Genomic DNA, 18,858 nt, shown 5'->3' on the forward strand with positions numbered 1-18,858 from the left:
GTCACGGAGTGTTCAGTGTACACGCTTGACTTGTTTTGTATACAAAACACATGGCGTTCTTGGCAGTGGTAACATCTTGTATGTACAAGAAAGCCTCCGATAACGACAGTTCTACTAACGACGATTCATATTTAAGACCCTGGTTAATTTAGGACCCAATTCAATTTACACCGTTATTTTCTTCATATTTACGATGAAAATAGAATAAAAAAAAATAAGTAAAATTACATTTTCATATAAGTAATAACAATCCTAATATGTATTATAAAAAACAACACGCCTTGCGTACGGAGGCTGCCGGGCTTGCGAGTGGTGACGCCAGCCAGCTAGCATCACTAGTATATAGTCAGTTGCATCTTGGAGGCCTTTTGTTTTCATGCATCTGTACAGGAAGGAGAAAAACATTCTCAGGTTTCTTACGGCATTTTTGCGTCCCTGTTCATCATGAGCAAAAGAGCAAGTGATGGGAGTGCTGGTTCAAAAGCTAAAAGAAAGTTGATAAGTTTAGCCGAGAGGTCTGTGGATATTATATGGAGCAAGCAATAAACATATTATATAAAGTGGATCCATTAACAGAACAAAGCATTAAAATTAACAGGGATATGGAAAATGCATATGACCTCTACATAAAGTACCCTGCACAATGAGAAAAGAAAGCGGCTGTGAAAGGTTCTTTCGACAGCTTTATTAATCAGAGGCCTAAACCACCAACTTCAGCTACACCATCAAATTCAGCATCATAAACAGCTTCAGCAACAACTTCAGGTTCAGTAACAGTTTCAGCAACAGCTATGACATCTTTATGGAAAGCTTCAGCTGAGTTGAACCTACAGCTTCAGTCAGAGTTGAACCTACAGCTTCAGTCAGTTGAACCTACAGCTTCAGCCAGTTAAACCTACAGCTTCAGCCAGTTAAACCTACAGTTTCAGCCAGAGTTTGAACCTGATTACCTCGTCATTTTAGTAAAAGCTCGCACAATATTCATTGGCTGTTTTAGACTTTACCACCATTGGTGAGTAGAACTTGCATTTTACATTAGTAAGTATTATTTAAAACATATATGAAGAGTAATAAGTGCTGCTTTCATATTCTTATGTAGAGAAATGACGATGTCTACACATGTACGCACTGACATACGATGCGTTCCCAATCCATTTCGTTTTTTCTTTCCCATTAATGGTTAGCTACTTCTATTGTTCCATTTATTAAAATTATATAAAATTACTTAAAACATACATACCGGGTAGTCATTTTTTTAACTTAATTTTACTACAACTACAACCAGGGTCTTATTTTCTTCAGTTTCTTATGTAGAACCATCGTCACAGGTGTAAACACTCATGAAAACAATGCTGTCTCATCTCCTCTTGTTTGTTTTAATATTCTATGTATTATTAATGAATTGCATAGTTCATTTCGCACATATAAACATTAATTCAATCATATACATATTCAGTAGTAAACAACAATGAATCTTTTGTACATATTCTTAATAAGATAAATGACGCGGTTTCCTCGAGGGCGCAAGTATACATTGTCGTTCCACTATCACTCTCTTTTTTTCTTTAACATCAGTGGTTACCTTAACTGTACATTAAATAACATTAATTAAAACTAAATATTTTTTTTACATTAATTTTACTACAGCAACAACCAGGGTCTATTTTCTTCAGTTTCAGATGGATAACTGACATTATGGGTGTAAACACTGACAACAACAATGGCATTCCATCTCCTTTTGTGACCTTATTATTATTGATTTATGTTGTATAAGGTGCATTCACACACATTATTTAAAGAATATAGTTTTCAATTTTCATGAATTGTATTTTTTGGGGGAAAAAAAGGGTAAAAAGTCACACAAAACTTGTGAAAAGGTCACAATACGGAATGCATCTCATTGTTATTGCTTTATTTTAATGGTAATTAATGATTCACGGTACAATGATTCACCTTACACTGCAATATTAGAACACACATTACCGTCGTTATCCAAGGCTTTACTGTATCTATAATTGTTGTCTCAGGAATCTGATTTCCACCTGGTAAATGAATACTGATGTATCCTGTGACTTGAGGAGTGTAACAAGGCATGAAATTGTTAAGATACGAGAGGTAAGGTTGTATGCTTGACTCATGGAGTCACGATAACTGTGGGTGCCCGAGTAATATGTATCCCCCAAGTGTTGAGAGTAGTAAAAATTACTCTTCATGAACAATCTTGTGACGGGTGTTTGAGAAGTGCCATGAAGTGTTAATATAAGTACAGTGTATTAATATACTGTAATTGAAGCATGCACAATCAGTCCTTGTTGTTGTATCACTGACTCATGGAGTCATGATAGCTGTGTGCCAGAGTGTGGAGAGTAATAATAATTACTGTACACAAACAATCTTGTGATAGAGTATTTGAGAAGTCCTAAGAAGCCATATGCGGCTTTTGCGGCATTCGCCCATGGAGTCAAGCATCGCTCGAACTACCTGATGAGCACTATCCCTGATATCGGACCCCTCCTCCACCCTCTGGAAGAAGCTATCAGTGTAAATTTCATTCCCAAATTAGTGAAACACCCTCACTTAACCCCAGCAGAAAGATCACTTCTTGCACTACCACTGAGGCAAGGAGGAATGGGATTGACCAATCCAGAGGAGATTGCTGCCACCGAACATCTAAACTCAGTTAAGCTCAAGGCAGCTCTCACAGATCACATAATAGCTCAGAACGCAACAGGGGAGGTGGATACCAGTGAAGTAAACAAGATTCGAAGGTCCATTATGACAGAACGACAGCACAGCCAAAGTGATAAGTTGCAGCAACTGTTGCTGCAAGTACCAAAGAATTTGAAGAAAAAAAAAGTAGCTATAGCGCAAGAGGTGGGCGCCTCGAACTGGTTAACTACGTTAATAATAAGGGCAAATGGTTTTAGTCTTAATAAACAAGAATTTACAAATGCCAATGCTCTAAGGTACGGTAGGCCAGTAGGAGGTTTGCCCTCCCATGTAATGGCCCCTGTCTCATCAACAGAAGTATTATATAAATGGGTTATTTACATCTGATTTATATTCAGATTCACCCCCTGTAACTTTCCACTGACTATGAGGTGACATGTTCAGTGCACGTGATAAGGTGTGCCCACAGGAAGCTGCGTCATACTATGCTGAGTAAAGGCATAAGTAGCCGGCTCCTGGCCGCCTAAAGCGGGCAGTAGTTTGATATCCTTGACTAGAGGAAGACGTTATTTGAGAGCCGAAGTGGATGGCTCCGTCTTCCCTTGAGGGGGAACGACGTGCCTAATCCGTTCTCTCTCAATGGGTCACTATTCAGAGTCTCACTCACTACTTAATATCGAACAGACGTTGATTCACGTCTACTGTATTTACATAGACGCCGTCGCTTTCTCACCACACTCATAAATAGTGGAACTTACGGTTGATCTACACTCAGGAATTATATACATAATACTTTTTAATAAAACAAGAAACTTTAATTGGGTTTCGTTACTAAAGCCCAATATAATATATGTGAACCAACCTGGTTAACTTTGAGTTAACCAGCCGTTTCACCCAATGCGTGTGTGGCTCTTCCTATGACGTCGATCACGCCATGGTGTGCAAGAAAGGGGGCTTCATATGCATGAGGCACGACGAAGTAAGGGATCTCACAGCAAATATGTTGAAGGAAATCTGCCGTGATGTCAGGGTTGAACAGACCTCCTTCCATTGGACGGTGAGATTTTCCATCATAGGAGTTCAAACACATCTAACGAAGCCCGTGTTGACATCAGTGCTCGAGGATTCTGGACGCGGGGACAGCGAGCCTTCTTCGACATCAGGATTTTTGATCCCATGGCCACATGTCACCGTAACTTAGCTCTCGATGCTGCACACAGGAGGAACAAGAATGACAAGATAAGGGCATATGGGGAGAGAATTCAAAACGTCGATCAAGGCAGCTTCACTCCTCTAGTGTTCACAACTTCTGGTGGGATGGAACCAAGTGCAAGATACTGCTATGCCAGACTCGCGGAGGTGATATCCGAACAGAAGCAGCAGCCCAGAAGTTATGTAACAGCCTGGATGAGATGTCGACTGTCCTTCTTTTTCCTTCGGTCAGCTTTGCTCTGCTTCAGGGGAACGAGAGCTTTGGCCCCAAAGCCGACAACAGTTGCAGATATTGACTATGAGGTTACAGTCACTGAATGCCACATAGATCTGCGGATCAACTAACTCAACACAGCTAGGATAGCTACTTATGTATTAGGATATTTAATATTAAGGTAATAAAATGATGGCGAAGGTTGGCTATTGGAGATGGCTGGAGACCAATAAAAAAAAAAAAAGTAATAATATTGAAGTGCAGACTGTCCGTCCTTGTTGTGTGTCACTGTCATATAATGTTACCAGAAATCTATAGTATTTTTGGCTGAACATTAGTCCTGTTGACGTGAATACTTGTTTGATTAACGTGGAAGTAAGGTCAAGTGGTCTGTGATTGCATCATTGTTAACGAAAATTTGGCCAAGTTTTGAGTAAACCCTAAGGAGTGGTTCATAGGTGTATGTTCTGGTAAAGTGTATGGTATTCAACTTAATTTTAAATAAACTACAGGTATCCTTATTGTATGTTGGGGGTATCATTACCCCTGCAGTATTTGACCTTTATTTCTTCCCCATACCTTGATACCATTAAATACAAATAAACCCACGTGCACTAGTCCTCGCCACATTACTACCATCCAAGTGTCCTGTTAGTATTACCTTGGTTAAGTGATTAATGTTATATTATACAGTATGTTCTGTTAGAAAAACCTAGGTGGTGGCAGCTACTGTGAGTATTGAATATTGTACAACAAGGGGTTTCCCAAGTAAGCTCTAGGTCAGAATATAACTAGATAAGAAACAAGTATATAAGGGAACAGAAACAGAGAATGAAAGAAATACTTTAAGAAGTTGAAGTAGAACAGAAAACATAGAGCCCAGTAGAAAGAGAAGATAGAGAAGAAAAATAGAAGCAAGTACAAAGAAATAAATAAGACAATAAATAATAAGAAATAAAGAAAAAATAACAGAGAAGAAAACTCAGCCTATATAGAATGGGTTACAGCACTGGGATAAATAATAAATAAACCAACTTCCCCTATATAGTACAGTGATATAACAAGGGTAGATGGGAGTTTTTAGAGGGTGGCAGGTCCCTAACACCCTGAATTTATGTTCCTATGGGATTAATTGCTTTGGGAATTGTTGATTCACTAGCCAAAAAATTTTCAAGTCCCTATATGCATCATTTATTGGGGTACACCTGTACTGTATTTGGCACAGCCCATTGCCAGGCAGCTCCTTGTAATACAAGGTGACAATTAGAAACCTCAGAATCCTCCAACCCCTAAATATTTGGCTGAAGGTACAGCAATATATAACCAAATTTGACAGACCATTTATGCCTACTTCTACATCATTCCCATCAGCCCTATACAGTAGTCTTCACGTTAGCCAGAACCTCCAGTCCCCAGAACTCTCCAATAGCGGTGAATGAATTATGAGTCTTCCGGGAAATTCCGGACAAATTCTCTCTCCATTCTGGGTATGGGAATGAGTTTCTGAGTATCAAATTGTGTGCATTTTCTGGAAATATTCAGAGAAAATCTCTATGCTCCAGGCATGGGAACAAATGTGAGCTGGTCCATTTGGAATTTTGCTCGTAAAATCAGTAGAAGTTCATTTATTGAATTCTTTTACCCTAAAACACAATGCTTGTTAATCCTATTTCTCATTCAGTAGGGCCTTCCTGTTAGTCATAACAATGTACAGTATTCTTAAATTGTGCTTCCCATTTTTGGAATTGCAGAGTTCTGAAACCACAGAAAACACCACACTTAACATTAAAAAGCATTGCAATTACAAAGAGTTGTAAAAACACTCACCTCTTCCAGTTTCCTTGAAGCAAGAACTTCATTTAATTCTCTGATTGCTTTGATACGAACAGCTACAGGAGATTCATTGCTAAGCTCAATTTTTAATTCCTCTGTTAGCCGAATATCACGACTGCCAGGAAGATTTCCACGTTCTAATTTGAACCATCTCTTCAGTCTTTCAGGAAAACTCTTTTCTGGCTTGCTATCTTTATTCATTTTGTATCATGTCCCTGAAATTCCAAATATGAGCTGTACAGTACATTATAATATGATATTTGAAAGTTCCTAAACATATTGCCAAAAGCATTGACTGTAGAATATTTAATGGTAAGGATGTGAGGCTGGGACATTACCTTAATACCCCCCTTTTTTTAATGAGACTTTTACTGACATGGTAATTTTAATGAACATAATTAATTCAGTTCAGATAAGGGAAAAATGGAAATACTGTATTGAATCTGAAATCCCATTTCCTAACTGAGCCTAACAGTACTACCATGGGTTTAAAATCCAGGTTATAACCTTTGACACTGGTGGCTGGAACTTACTCACTGATTAGTTTATACCTTTCCATCATATCCAGTATTTGAAAAGAGACCTTTGGATACAATGATTACCGCTGAAAGCTGAAGACTGACTGTGGATGTCAATACTGTATAGCTATTGATCTCCATAAACCAGGCAGTAAATTATATACACAGGCTGTGAAGTTATGAAAACAATGTTAAAATGATCATATGAAGCATGTAGTCTCATATGTTTACAACTGGCCCAGAATCTATGTACCGTAAGGTAGGGTAACTCGGCCCCTCTTGGAAATGTTTTGTTTTAAAGTCCTAAAAATGTTTGGTTAAGTTGTTTTTTCAAATGCCACTTTTAATATCAATAAATTGCCTCCATTTAAAAGAGATGTTATAGAATTGAAAGGATTTTTAATGAATTATTACTTTAAAAAGCAAGTCTAAAAAATTACACATGCCAAGGCGGGAAACACTACGACCCGTTGGTCTTAGCTACTGTACTTACTTATGTAGATTCCAACTTGTTTAGATAAAATCTCAAGGGGCCTTTGGAAGGAAAATGAATCAACCAAATACTGTACAGTACTGTACTGTATAATCTAACAATTAGATATACAGTTAACCCTCACTTTACGCGGTTAATGTAACCCGGAGGGTCCCGCGTAAAGTGAGAAACGCGTAAAGTGAATAACATAACATATGGGATTAATTGAAATGGAGTCCGGGCCGATCCCCAAACTCCACTTTTTGACGACACACAACTATGTTGTAGTAAAAATATTATCTTAACTTTATGATGGTATGCACACACAATTAATAATTAAGAGAAATATCAATAATATTAGGTTTTTTAACACTTACATTAGTAGAAAAAATGGCTGGGCACACGGGGATGGGCGGTTGGTTCCGAGGCAGAGGGCAGATTATTGGCCCTCACCTGTGTCACTTGTATCAATTGTATCACTATCCACCACAGAGGCTTGCAGGGCCTCTTTGTCAAACTCCCCAAAGTCCATATAAGTCCATATCCTCACCATAATTATCACTATCACTGACTTGGGCCGGCTGTGGTGGGTGGCGGGTGAAGAACTGGTAATGTTTTGATGACTGGGATACCTTGTGCGCACCATGTTCGCGCAGCTTACACAACATGGCGGATGGCGGGAGGTTTGGATCCAAAAATGGCGCGGCTCGCCAGCCGCTCTCCGCGTAAAGGGGTACACGCACCGCGGAATGTGAGCATCCTGGGTTCCAGCAGGGCACCGCGTAAACGTGGAATGCGGGACCGCGTAAAGTGAGGGTTAACTGTATTTTGTTTGTGTGATCTGATTTCTTTAGCAATGTCATCCCTGACCTCACTGTACACAGACAAGATCTTCTCATTTCTATATATATCTGAAACCATTTTTAAAGGGTCACATTTACATTTTCCATTTCCCTCAACTGAATCTGCATTCTAGACATAAATATCAGGGGGAAAATAAACAAGATATAGTTTACTGCAAAAATACTATACGTAGTACAGTATGGTACAGGTATCATTGCTATAAGAATGTTTGAGATACGAACATTCGCTTATACGAATTTCCTAAATTAAAACTTCTTTTTCATTTAGTGAAAGCTTCCCCCATTTATACGAATTTTAGCCCAAGCAAAAATTAAAATTTTGTGCCCCCTGGAGTCAGCTGGGGCAGCCACATCCCTTAAGCCTTCCCCTTTATCAGACTGAGGTGTGAGCTGTTATGGTTATTTTTAATTCCGAATTTTGGGTAGATTCTACACTGTATTGCATATACTGTACTGTAATTGTTGTTAAATTCAGACCAGTCACTTTATTACTTAATATTTTCATATGAGATTTCCACTAATTTTTATTTAAAAATAAAGAATGCATATCCAGTGAGGGGGCATGAAATATAAAGCACATTCTAAAAACAGTCATAAAACATACCACACACAGCAAATACACACTGTACTGTACTGTAATGTAATGTTAACTGAACAATTTGGTAACAATTTGGTAGAGTACAACGATGGAACTGTATGGAGATACAGTAGAGCAAAAAAGAATACTGTACTGTACTTACAGTGTTTTCCTCACAAATTTATATAGTATTTTGAGTCAGTATTTGACTTTTCAATTTCACTTAAGAAAATACAATTCTGATTATGCAGGGCTTTGCAGTACTGTAGAGGGAAATTAAAAAATGACCAAACCTAACAAAACTGGCCTAACCTACCCAAACCTAACTTAACCTAATCTTAGGTATTTCATCATTTCACGAAAAACCAAATGTGCTTACCAACATGCTAATGGCAGTATGCACGACACTTTGCACACTTTACATAAGTTTGCAGAACACCTTAGACCTTGAAAATGTGAATTTCAGTGGCATTATTTACAAAAACACATTGAATGGTTTGTAATTTTGAGAAAGAGAATCCTCACACAAAGAAGTCTTCTTGACTGACAAATTCCAACTCAAAAGCTTAAGCATTTGCACGAGTATCAAGTGACACCGACATTTTTGTTATCGTAATTGTACGTTAAGTGAAATTGAACTCAAAATAACCTGAAGAAAAAAAATGACAAAATGCTGTAATGTATTATTATTCTTTTGCTCCATCTCCTTATACAGTATACAAATCAATACTGTATAGAGCTCTGTGATTGTACTAAACTGAATCTTAACCAACAATTTTAAGGGGTAAGGGTATAGTTAGATTCATGGTCTTATCATTTTACCCAATCAACCAAACTTAACAAGGTTTAGCATAATGTATGATATGCAAATTCAGTAAGGGAGTACTGGTGTAGAAATATATATTAGTACAGGTGCTCCTCTACTTACGAACGAGTTACGTTCCTGAGACTTGTTTGTAAGTCCAATTGTTTGTAAGTCCAACTTTACTCTTGTAGATACCAAACATATTGTAAAAAATGAAAAGATTATGGATATTTAGTACAACTTTACCCTTTAATACTTCCTTAAAACCTGGCTCACTCTTCTCCTCTTAGGTAATGTTTGTTCTATCTGGAATTTTCTTCAAAATAATCCAGTCTCATCCACATTAAACACCTGTTCTGGCAGGTAACTACCCTCGGTGATGTTTGTATCTCTGAAAGTTTGTAAGTTGAATGTTCTTAAGTAGAGGAGCACCTGTACAGTACAAAATTTTCCATATGAAGTGCCAGTTTTGTCCATTAAAATCAAGATTAAGGATTTACAGGCATAAATCATCGAAGGCAGCTCATGACATGAACCAACCAAACCTAACACAAAGATCTTAGATTCTTAATTATATAAAATAGACTATAGAAGGTTACATTTGGTTGGTTTGTCATCTAAAAGGTTTACATATTCAGCCCCCTCACCGTAAGCTTTGTTGATTGATACCACACTGGCACTACAGGTAAAGAATTCCAATTAATTTACTCTCTCATTCTATCATTTTCACTATTTGCCAGCTACTAACCACTCACATTGTTATCTGTTACAACTTACATTGTGCTGTATTTACATATGTATTATATGCACTCCTATAGCTACCAGATTTACCTTCTTTACGTTAAAACATTTAATAACGGGGGGGGGGATCCAGGAATATCAAATGTGGGTCTCACTCAAACAGCCAATGGTCATTCAGCTGGAAATGCCAGTCAAATACAGTAGCCACTTCATATTTTTTATTGGGTTATGGTGAATTAATGGTAAGCACCAAAAAGATTTTATGGAATTCCACCAAATTTTCAGATGTTGTTTGGATGATTCTGAGTAAGAAAATGGAAACGATAATGTGCCGAACCTACCAGAACCTACCTAACCTCACCTATCTTCCTAACATGTGCATTGTTGTTTTGATTTTCTTACTCACTATCATCCATACAAAATCTCTAGTAAAATGAACAAATCCAATCCAATATAATTATAATACAGTGGTCCCTCGGTTAACGAGCACAATTTGTTCCAGAAAGTTGCTCGTTAACCGAAAAATTTGTTAACCGAAACCATTGTTTCAATGGGTTTTTGGGTAATTGGTTCCAGCTCACCAAAAATTACATACAAACTAAAAATATATGCAGTAAAGTACACTTACTTTGAGGTGTGCATGTAGAAGGCTCCTTGTTGATGAATGATGATGATGGGAATTAGAATGGGGGTGGAGGAGAAGGGAGAAGAGAAGGCATTGGGGTGGAAGAGAAGTCACCCCATGCTGCCATTTCACCCATAAAATTTTAGTTCACTTGGTGTAATTCAAGATTATTTTCTTTAAATCAACACTGCACTGTGCTATATATAATCAATATGTAAAATATATTTCAAAATGACCAATAATTTGACTGGAAACAGAAAAAAAGCGTTTATGTTGAAGAGTCTCAAACAAGATGTTCCTTCCTCTGAACCGGTAAACAAACTGATGCCAAGCTTGGTGTGTTGAGTGGCTGTTTGGCGCGCAAAAACTAGTTTCCTGAACTTCAATTATGTTCAATAATTGTTAAAATGAATAAAAAATTTAATATAAAACTTTTAAAATTATTGAATAATACAACCTTCTTGATATTTACAAAAATGGTAAAGAATTTAAGCCCTAAAACCGATTACTGTACTGGCGGACTAATACTACAGCTGGTGAGCAGGCAAATGCAGGTGAAAACACGTTGGGAAAAATTCATAAGGAATTCGTGAACCGAAATTTTTTCGTTAACCGAAGTGAAGAATCTTATGGAAGGTAGTTCGTTAACCGAGGGATCACTGTACACACATCAGATGAGATAGTTATTCATTACTTGACATGTAAACAAAGACTGTGGACGCTCCTGTACAGCAGACGATGTAAGCCAAAATATGGTCGCCACATGAGATCCTACAGCGCCATAATTACAGTAAATATTTAATTTCTTTGCATTGCAGACGTGAAATTACTGCCATATGATCAGTGTTTTGGGTTAATATTAACAACTAACCCACAGACACATTATTTGTTTTGATGTTTATTTTTTTTCTATATTCTCTTCAGCGAGTTCTGATATGATAATCATTTCTTGTGCAAACGCTTCATTTGGTTGATAATTAGGCACCTAGGCACACACTACTTCGTCTTCTCGGCGGTAACGTGGTGGTGACGTCTCAACCCAGGAAATAAAAAACCAATCGTATTGACGTATTTCAAAATACTCCACTGCCAGGGACCGGATTGATGCTGATGCCCAGAGTATGTCTTTGAACCGCTGGGCAGCTGTTCTCACATTCACAAAAATTTTTAAATTACACGGAGGAATCCAGGGGGCGAAGCTCCATGGCTAGGAAGTTAGGTAAGGTTAGGTAGGCTTGTTTGGTTAGGTTGGTGAGGTCCTCTAACAATGCTACTGATGCTTGTTTTCTTATCAGCTAAGGTTAGGTTAGGTTTAACTTAAAAATAACCACTTTCTAATACATTTCCACAAACTAAGACATTGTCCACTAAAAAACACAGTGAAATTATGGCATTTTAAAAATCTTTCCTTGGAAAAATCATGTTTTTACTCAGTTATTATTTCCCTCTTTTCATGCCCTACCCACGAACAAGTAATTTATGATTGAAGGATAGGCTGAAACGGGCTAATGAGGAGGACTTTACAGCCACTTCCCACGTCTCAGTAACAGCAAGTTCACCCATGGCAAGTGTTAAGTAATGCTAGGTTAAGTTAGGTTAGGTTAGATTAGTTTAGTTTAAGGTTAGGTTAGGTTAACTTGAACTTTTAAATTAACACTTTTTAACACATATGCCACAACTACGATAGGGTCCACTATAAAACAGCAAAATTGCAGCATTTTAAAATTCGTAAATAATTAGCCTAAAAATAAATAAATAAATAAATATATATATATATATATATATATATATATATATATATATATATATATATATATATATATATATATAATATATATATATATATATATATATATATATATATATATATATATATATATATATATATATATATATATATATATATATATATATATATATATATATATATATATATATATATATATATAGCCTATATATATATATATATATATGCAAGTAAATCACTGTAGGTGTTCACCAGGGTGAGTACACTAGTCTGTACTCACCCATAAAGGAACTTCACTTTCCTTGTTATATATATATATATATATATATATATATATATATATATATATATATATATATATATATATATATATATATATATATATATATATATATATATATATATATATATATATTCTGTAAATATATATCGATAAAATCACACAAGAAAAAGGGAAACAATGGAATGCCTTAGCTTGAATAAAGACGAAAGCTAAGGTACTCCATTGTTTCCCTTTTTCCTGTGTGATTTTATCGATATATATATATATATTTATATATATATATATACCATAATGTTGTTAGTCTTTTCATTGTAGTGCACCGTTATATCTAGCCTAACCTAATCAGGGGGCTTTGCCCCCCTGGACCCCCTAATTAGTTTAGGTTTGGTAGGTTTTTGGTGATTTTCTGGGTTTTTTTTTACACATATTTCTTATGCCTAAAGAAAGAATGGTGCAATACTATAAATTGACCATGTTGTCATTTTGATTTTATTACTTGGTATCATCCAACATCCCCTGAAAATTTGGTGCAATTCCATAAAGTCCTTCTGGTGCTAACCATCTCCACCATTGCCTTCTATTGCATTATAGGTTTGGTTAGTTCATTAAGTCCTCCTCAAGAATCAATCTCAATTTAATTTTTGCTCCCACACAGAATTTATGGTGCTACCATAGTATGCAGCACATTGGTTGAAAATCGCTGCTCTAAGCATTATAAAAACATCACATAATCCACATAATAAAAGAGAAGAACTGATTAACCTTTGTCATGAATGATTCTGTTAATGTCTTCTTAACTAGCCTAGGATGAAAATATGACACACTGATCATTTATTGACTTATAGTTCTGATGTTTGTCTCATTCAGTATAAATCATTGGAGAGAAAAATGTGATCTTCAATAACGTACTACGTAATCAACAATTTTAATGCAACATATAAACTTGTATCGTTTACTCATCGCCATGAGTTATTCTTTTATATAAAAGTGCAATAAATGTGTGTATACGTGTGTAAGGCGAACTAAATTAATTTACCAACACATGGAGAATGTTGAGGAAGAGTATGGTGTCGAGGCTTAATGCCCACAGTAACACCCGAGACCAATGTTTACATGTTGTGACGGGAGCAAACTTTTCATATTTTTCACTTTTCAGGCCATAACATAACATAAATTAGATATCAAATTAATAAATATATTATTGGGCTAAATATGTTCATGCACAAACAAAAAAATGTTAATTAATAAAGTAAATATCGAACAAAACGGGAATTACTTTTCAGAAATCACACAATCCCACCCACAGTCCTGGGAGGCCAAGAGCAGTCTTATGCTCACTGAGTGGAGGTGAGTCACGGAGCTACTATATTGTATACCTTGAGTATTTGAAGGAAGATTATTGTTTGAAATATAACATAAACAAGATAGTTAAGCTATTCATTAATTTTCTACGCTAGCGACCTGAACCTTATCTATCTACTACACATCGCTTAAAAATTAAACAGTACTGTCCTGTTCGTGGTATGTTTTCAACAAAGAATATTAGATATATCTTGATTTTTAACCTCAACTATTTTGGGTTCTTTCGCAAGTCCGGAAGAGGAAAATATATTTTATATAATTTTCGCCACATATCAGCTTCCCAGCCGTTTGGGCTCTATATCCAGTGATAGTATAGGAGGAAACCGGGGACCGGGAAACCTGTGATGTTTGGTAGGATCCAGAGTTGTAAAGTAAATAAATAAATTTACTTGAGTACTGTACTCGAGTCACAGTTTTGGGTACAGTATTTACTTTTTAAAAAGTACTTTTACTTTAATATGATTTTCCAATATAATTACTCCAATACAATTGAAAAAATCGTTATTTGTTACATGCAAACTAATAAAATATTTTAATAAATTAATTAAGTAATTATTAACTAAAGTAAAAGAGTTGTGGGAGGAGCCGTGAAAGTACCTTTCACGGTGTGGGTCACTGGGCGTGGGGAGACGTTAGGTCAGGTGGCAGTGGCCCTGACAGCGGACTTTCCCTTCGATCATCTTGTATTCATTAGCACCTTGTTAGTGTATTTAAAATTTGTTTTAAATAATTAAATATCACTGCCCCCCAGCACCCACCAGATGTTGTGTGGTGCGGAAAATTCAGCCAGGTAGTAGGCAGCTAACAAACAGGGAGGTACTGCTCTCCCTACAACTCCTCTCCCGTCTTCGCCCAGCTAATCAGCGGCGCCGCTCACCTCACACCCCTGAACCTGCTGATCCGGAAGAATCGTATAAATACCCTCAGCCTCGCCGTGAAAAAAAAAGACTACCCTCCCAACCACACAGGACCTGGGAGGGCCCACTAACCGCATCGCAGTAAAAAAAAAGTATAATAAGCAGCACTATATAAATAAACCAATACTAATACAAAGGTCAGACGACCCAAGGGAGCAAAACAAAGATAAAAAAACAAAAACAATAGGAAAGATGAAGCGATCTGGTTGAGCCCAGATTCTTCCTACTACTGTATTTGTTTCACTTCAATCCTCAATAATCTTCTTTCACCTCATAACTCAAGACCCCAAAGCCAAAGGACATTCTACTCAACCTTCTCAAGCGGACAGGACCTCCTCTCAACAAGCTCCTCACCACACAGCAATTCCCTAGCACTGCATTGTACATACAATACATGGAGAGTTAAGCTATTCTGAGTTTCCTTTCTCATCTCCATTCTGAGTGCGAGATCTCCCTTATTGTACGTGTGTATGTGGCCATAACAAAGAGAACTTAGATAACTGAGCCACAGCTACACTACGCTACAAATGGTGACCCACGGAGTGATGCACTCACACAGGATGGATGAGAAACGGCTCACTCCTCCAGTCTTCAATCACAACATTGAAGACTGGCTAATCCACATGGAGGCAACTCTCATCGGCTCAAAAGCTACAGACAACAGAAATACGTCGCCCTGGTCTATTCCCTGCCCATAGAAGTCAACACACAAGTCTCAGAAGTCATCACTAAGCCCCAGATGACAACAAATTCGCAGCTTTACGAGACGCTCACAAGAGGCGATACCAGCGGCCTGACACAAGTCTCCTGCAAGATTTATCAGGTCTCCCTCGGCAACTCAATTCCTACACGTCTCTGGGAAGAGATGCGGAGACTGAACTCTCGCCACACAGACAGGCTTCCTGACACTATCCTGCGCCAACTTCACACGCAGAAGCTCCCTGTAGAAGTTCGTCTCGCCCTCTCGGCATTGGATTACTATACAACCTCGGCGACCTATGCAGCCACGGCAGACAGAGGATTCCACGAATAGACTGCTGTGCACCATGCTGCCGCGAACAACTCAGTGGCCACACCATCACTTAGCTCCGGTCTCGTCAACCAGATCAATGCTCCTCAGAGAAGTAGCATACCACCAGACAAACAGGACATGAGGGACCAGCTACAATCTCGACACCACAGGATGGACACCCTCGAGCAGCTCTACTCCTCCAAGCCCTGCTGATCCTGCCCACGCCCCACGCACTGTGTCCTACCGAACCCGACATCCCAGTCTTGCCTCAGATGCCGCCGCCAACCCCAAGCACAGTGTACCTACCTTCTGCTGGTACCATCAACGTTTCGGTGCTAAGGCTAGACGCTATGAGGGTCCCTGCAACTACACGAGGAAACGACGTCAACGGGGGTTGGTAAACGCCACAACCTCTGTCACTTCAGGCGTCTCACCGCTGCCTGTCACCGACCACATCCAGCCACCCACTTATACGGGCTTCCCAGCGCCACTTCACACAAAGTGTCGTATCGCCCGGCATCAAAGCTGACACTCGGAAATGGGTTGCCCAGTGCCTGGCCTACCAGGTAGTGCACCTCGACATCATGGGACCTCTTCCATCTTCCTGCGGGAACACCTACATTTTCACCTGCATTGACCGTTACACCAAGTGGATGGAAGCTACTCCCATGCCTGATGCTACAGCAGAGTCAGCTGTCTACGCTTTCCTGTCTGGTTGGGTCTCCCGTTTCGGTCCTCACATGACTATCATCACTGACCAAGGATTCCAGTTCGAGTCACAACTCTGGCATAATCTCCTGCAGTTCCACGGCACTACCAGGCACCGCACTACAACTTATCATCCTCAGTCCAACAGCATGGAAGAGCGGTTTCATTGTCAGCTGAAGGACACCATCAGGGCACAGCACGACCCCTACAGCTGGATGGATGCTCTACCCTTAGTGCTCCTTGGCATCCGCGCATCACACAAAGAGGACATGGACTACAGCCCAGCAGATCTCACCCTAGGTGAACCCCTTCGCCTGCCCGAGGACTTCTCACCTACTCCTGAACTCAACCACTTCACTCCTGCTGTCCGTCACGACCTACTGAAAACACTACGACAGTCTTCCCATCACCCTGAACACATTCATCCCGCACCTCCTTCGCCAGTCTGCCCACCGTTACCGTTTGCAGCACCACCTCGCCCACAACATTTTTGGGTATCCTCTTTCCATCCTCAGGTACCTACTGCTCCTGATATGGACCCTGCTCCTGACATGGACCCTGCTCCTGATGAGGATCCTGCACCTGGCCCTGTGGACCCAAACATCCCACCCAGCGCCCCCGAGGACTTTGCAGCTGCTACGAGAGAAGCACCACATTGCTCGCCTGTTCCTCCCGCCACCCAACCTTCCCATATCTACAACCCTCCTTCTCCAGATGCTTTTCCTCGTGCTTCTCCCACAGATTATGTGCCATTCGACGGAGTTGTCACTCGTAGCGGCCGAGTGGTTCACGCCCCTGCCTGCTATGCCTCGCACGTGGGATACAACCCTGCCTACAACAAGTCTCCTGTCACGCCCGGAGGGGAGGGGGAGTATTGTCGTGTTGTTGTGTTGTTGAGATTGTCGGACCGTAGTCCGACACGGGCCTGTGCCTGTAGGCGGCCCGTTTGGTGGTTCTGGCTGGTGCTCTTGGAGCAGCCAGACCGGATTGGGATTGGGGATGAAGGTTGTCCTACCTGCAGATATGAAAGGATACTGCAGGTTTGCAAGTATGAGCGGATCCTCGGTCAGTGAACGCTTACCACTCCGTGGTCAGTTTCGGAGTGGCGCTCCCCCCAAACTGGGGCCCGCACTTGCTGGGGGAGGATACTTCCTCAGTTATGTGGGTGGTGGGTATCGTGTGATGACCCGGAGAAGGTGGTGAATGTGGTTTGTTTGGGCCTTTCGGGTTAGAGTAGCCGCTGGTGTTGTGTGTTCTTCTTGGAAGTTTCGAATTGTTTCGGAGACTTTGTGTGACTTCGCAGTCGAGGTGATAGTGTTCCAGTAGGTTGGCCGCTGGCTCCTGACAGTAGGTGCATTCCCTGACGACATTTCCGCTCGTCTGCCAGGAGCACTTGTACCCTAGTCGTAGTCGATGAAGGCTAACTTGGGTTTGTCTTTGTGTTTTCTTGTCCGCGAATGGTGATTCCCCCTTTTGTAGGCACCGGGTACCATTTGGCTGATTGGGAACTGTATGTATATTATGTATGGGAAATATATACATTGATATATATTAATTGTATTATGCAATATGTACTTATATATCTGCATTTCATGTACGAATTCCATTTATATATATTACTTATTTAGCCTAGCCAGCAGCGTGTGGTAATGCCTTTATTATGTTCCACACGCTTAGTTAATGTGCCTGGCGACATCTGGAAGCTGCTGCATGTATCGCTTGCCACATGTCGCCTGGGGGTTCAGTTGGCACACAGTAAGAGTAGGGAAGTGCCGTATTTGCTTGTACCTCTGCACGTCCAGCAATAAGAACCTACAAAGAACTCTACAGGTGTTTTTGTTCGCCCCTGTAGATAGAACTTAGTACTTAGAACATGTACAGGAACCAGCGTTGAATGAGTCAAGGAAGCGCTTTTGGATGTGGAGCTTGGTAGTCTTTCTGAGGTGGTTCTTGATCTGTTGCACGCTTGCTGGAACTTGGATGTGTATGCTTCTAGAACGTGTGACTGCCTTGGCTGCTTCGTCTGCCATGTCATTTCCCCCGATCCCTACATGACTCGGAATCCAGTGTAAGACGACTGGGTGATTTTGTCTTTGGAAGTCCTGTAGCTGTGCGAGGATCGAGGTTATGATGTGGACGTTGTCTCTTGGTTGACTGTTTTGCAGCGCCTGCATGGCCGTTTTCGAGTCCGTGTGAATTATGTTGGACTTGTTGTGTTGTGATGCAGCGTGTTGTAGGGCCTTTGAGATTGCTACCAACTCTGTTTGTAGGGTGGAGCAGTCATTAGAAAGTCTCCATC

The 18,858-nt window shown here is 39.7% G+C and overlaps 2 protein-coding genes across 6 annotated transcripts in view; one reads left to right on the top strand and one right to left on the bottom strand.

Annotated features, from left to right (window-relative positions):
- The window catches only part of LOC121871778 (tuberin-like), a 286,863-nt gene extending 272,951 nt beyond the window's left edge, over window positions 1-13,912 (bottom strand). For 4 of the 5 annotated variants that reach the window (XM_042374253.1, XM_042374252.1, XM_042374250.1 and 1 more), the window contains exons 1-2: window positions 13,597-13,615; window positions 5,924-6,144 (exon numbers count right to left, since the gene is read on the bottom strand). In XM_042374253.1, the coding sequence (XP_042230187.1) occupies window positions 5,924-6,130 (207 nt within the window). In that variant the 5' untranslated portion in view covers window positions 6,131-6,144; window positions 13,597-13,615. Of the gene's footprint in view, window positions 1-5,923; window positions 6,145-13,596; window positions 13,616-13,836 lie in introns of those variants that run through there. The other variant, XM_042374251.1, reaches the window with a different exon arrangement.
- A 2,523-nt stretch (window positions 13,913-16,435) lies between these two features.
- Window positions 16,436-18,858, top strand: part of LOC121871700 — a 71,062-nt gene continuing 68,639 nt past the window's right edge. Inside the window, exons 1-2 of the mRNA XM_042374112.1 lie at window positions 16,436-16,750; window positions 17,132-17,374. Coding sequence (XP_042230046.1) covers window positions 16,436-16,750; window positions 17,132-17,374 — 558 coding nt within the window. The remainder of the gene's footprint in view (window positions 16,751-17,131; window positions 17,375-18,858) is intronic.

Source organism: Homarus americanus, unplaced genomic scaffold (genome assembly GCF_018991925.1).
Source record: "Homarus americanus isolate GMGI-L3 unplaced genomic scaffold, GMGI_Hamer_2.0 scaffold39675, whole genome shotgun sequence".
Taxonomy (NCBI): domain Eukaryota; kingdom Metazoa; phylum Arthropoda; class Malacostraca; order Decapoda; family Nephropidae; genus Homarus; species Homarus americanus.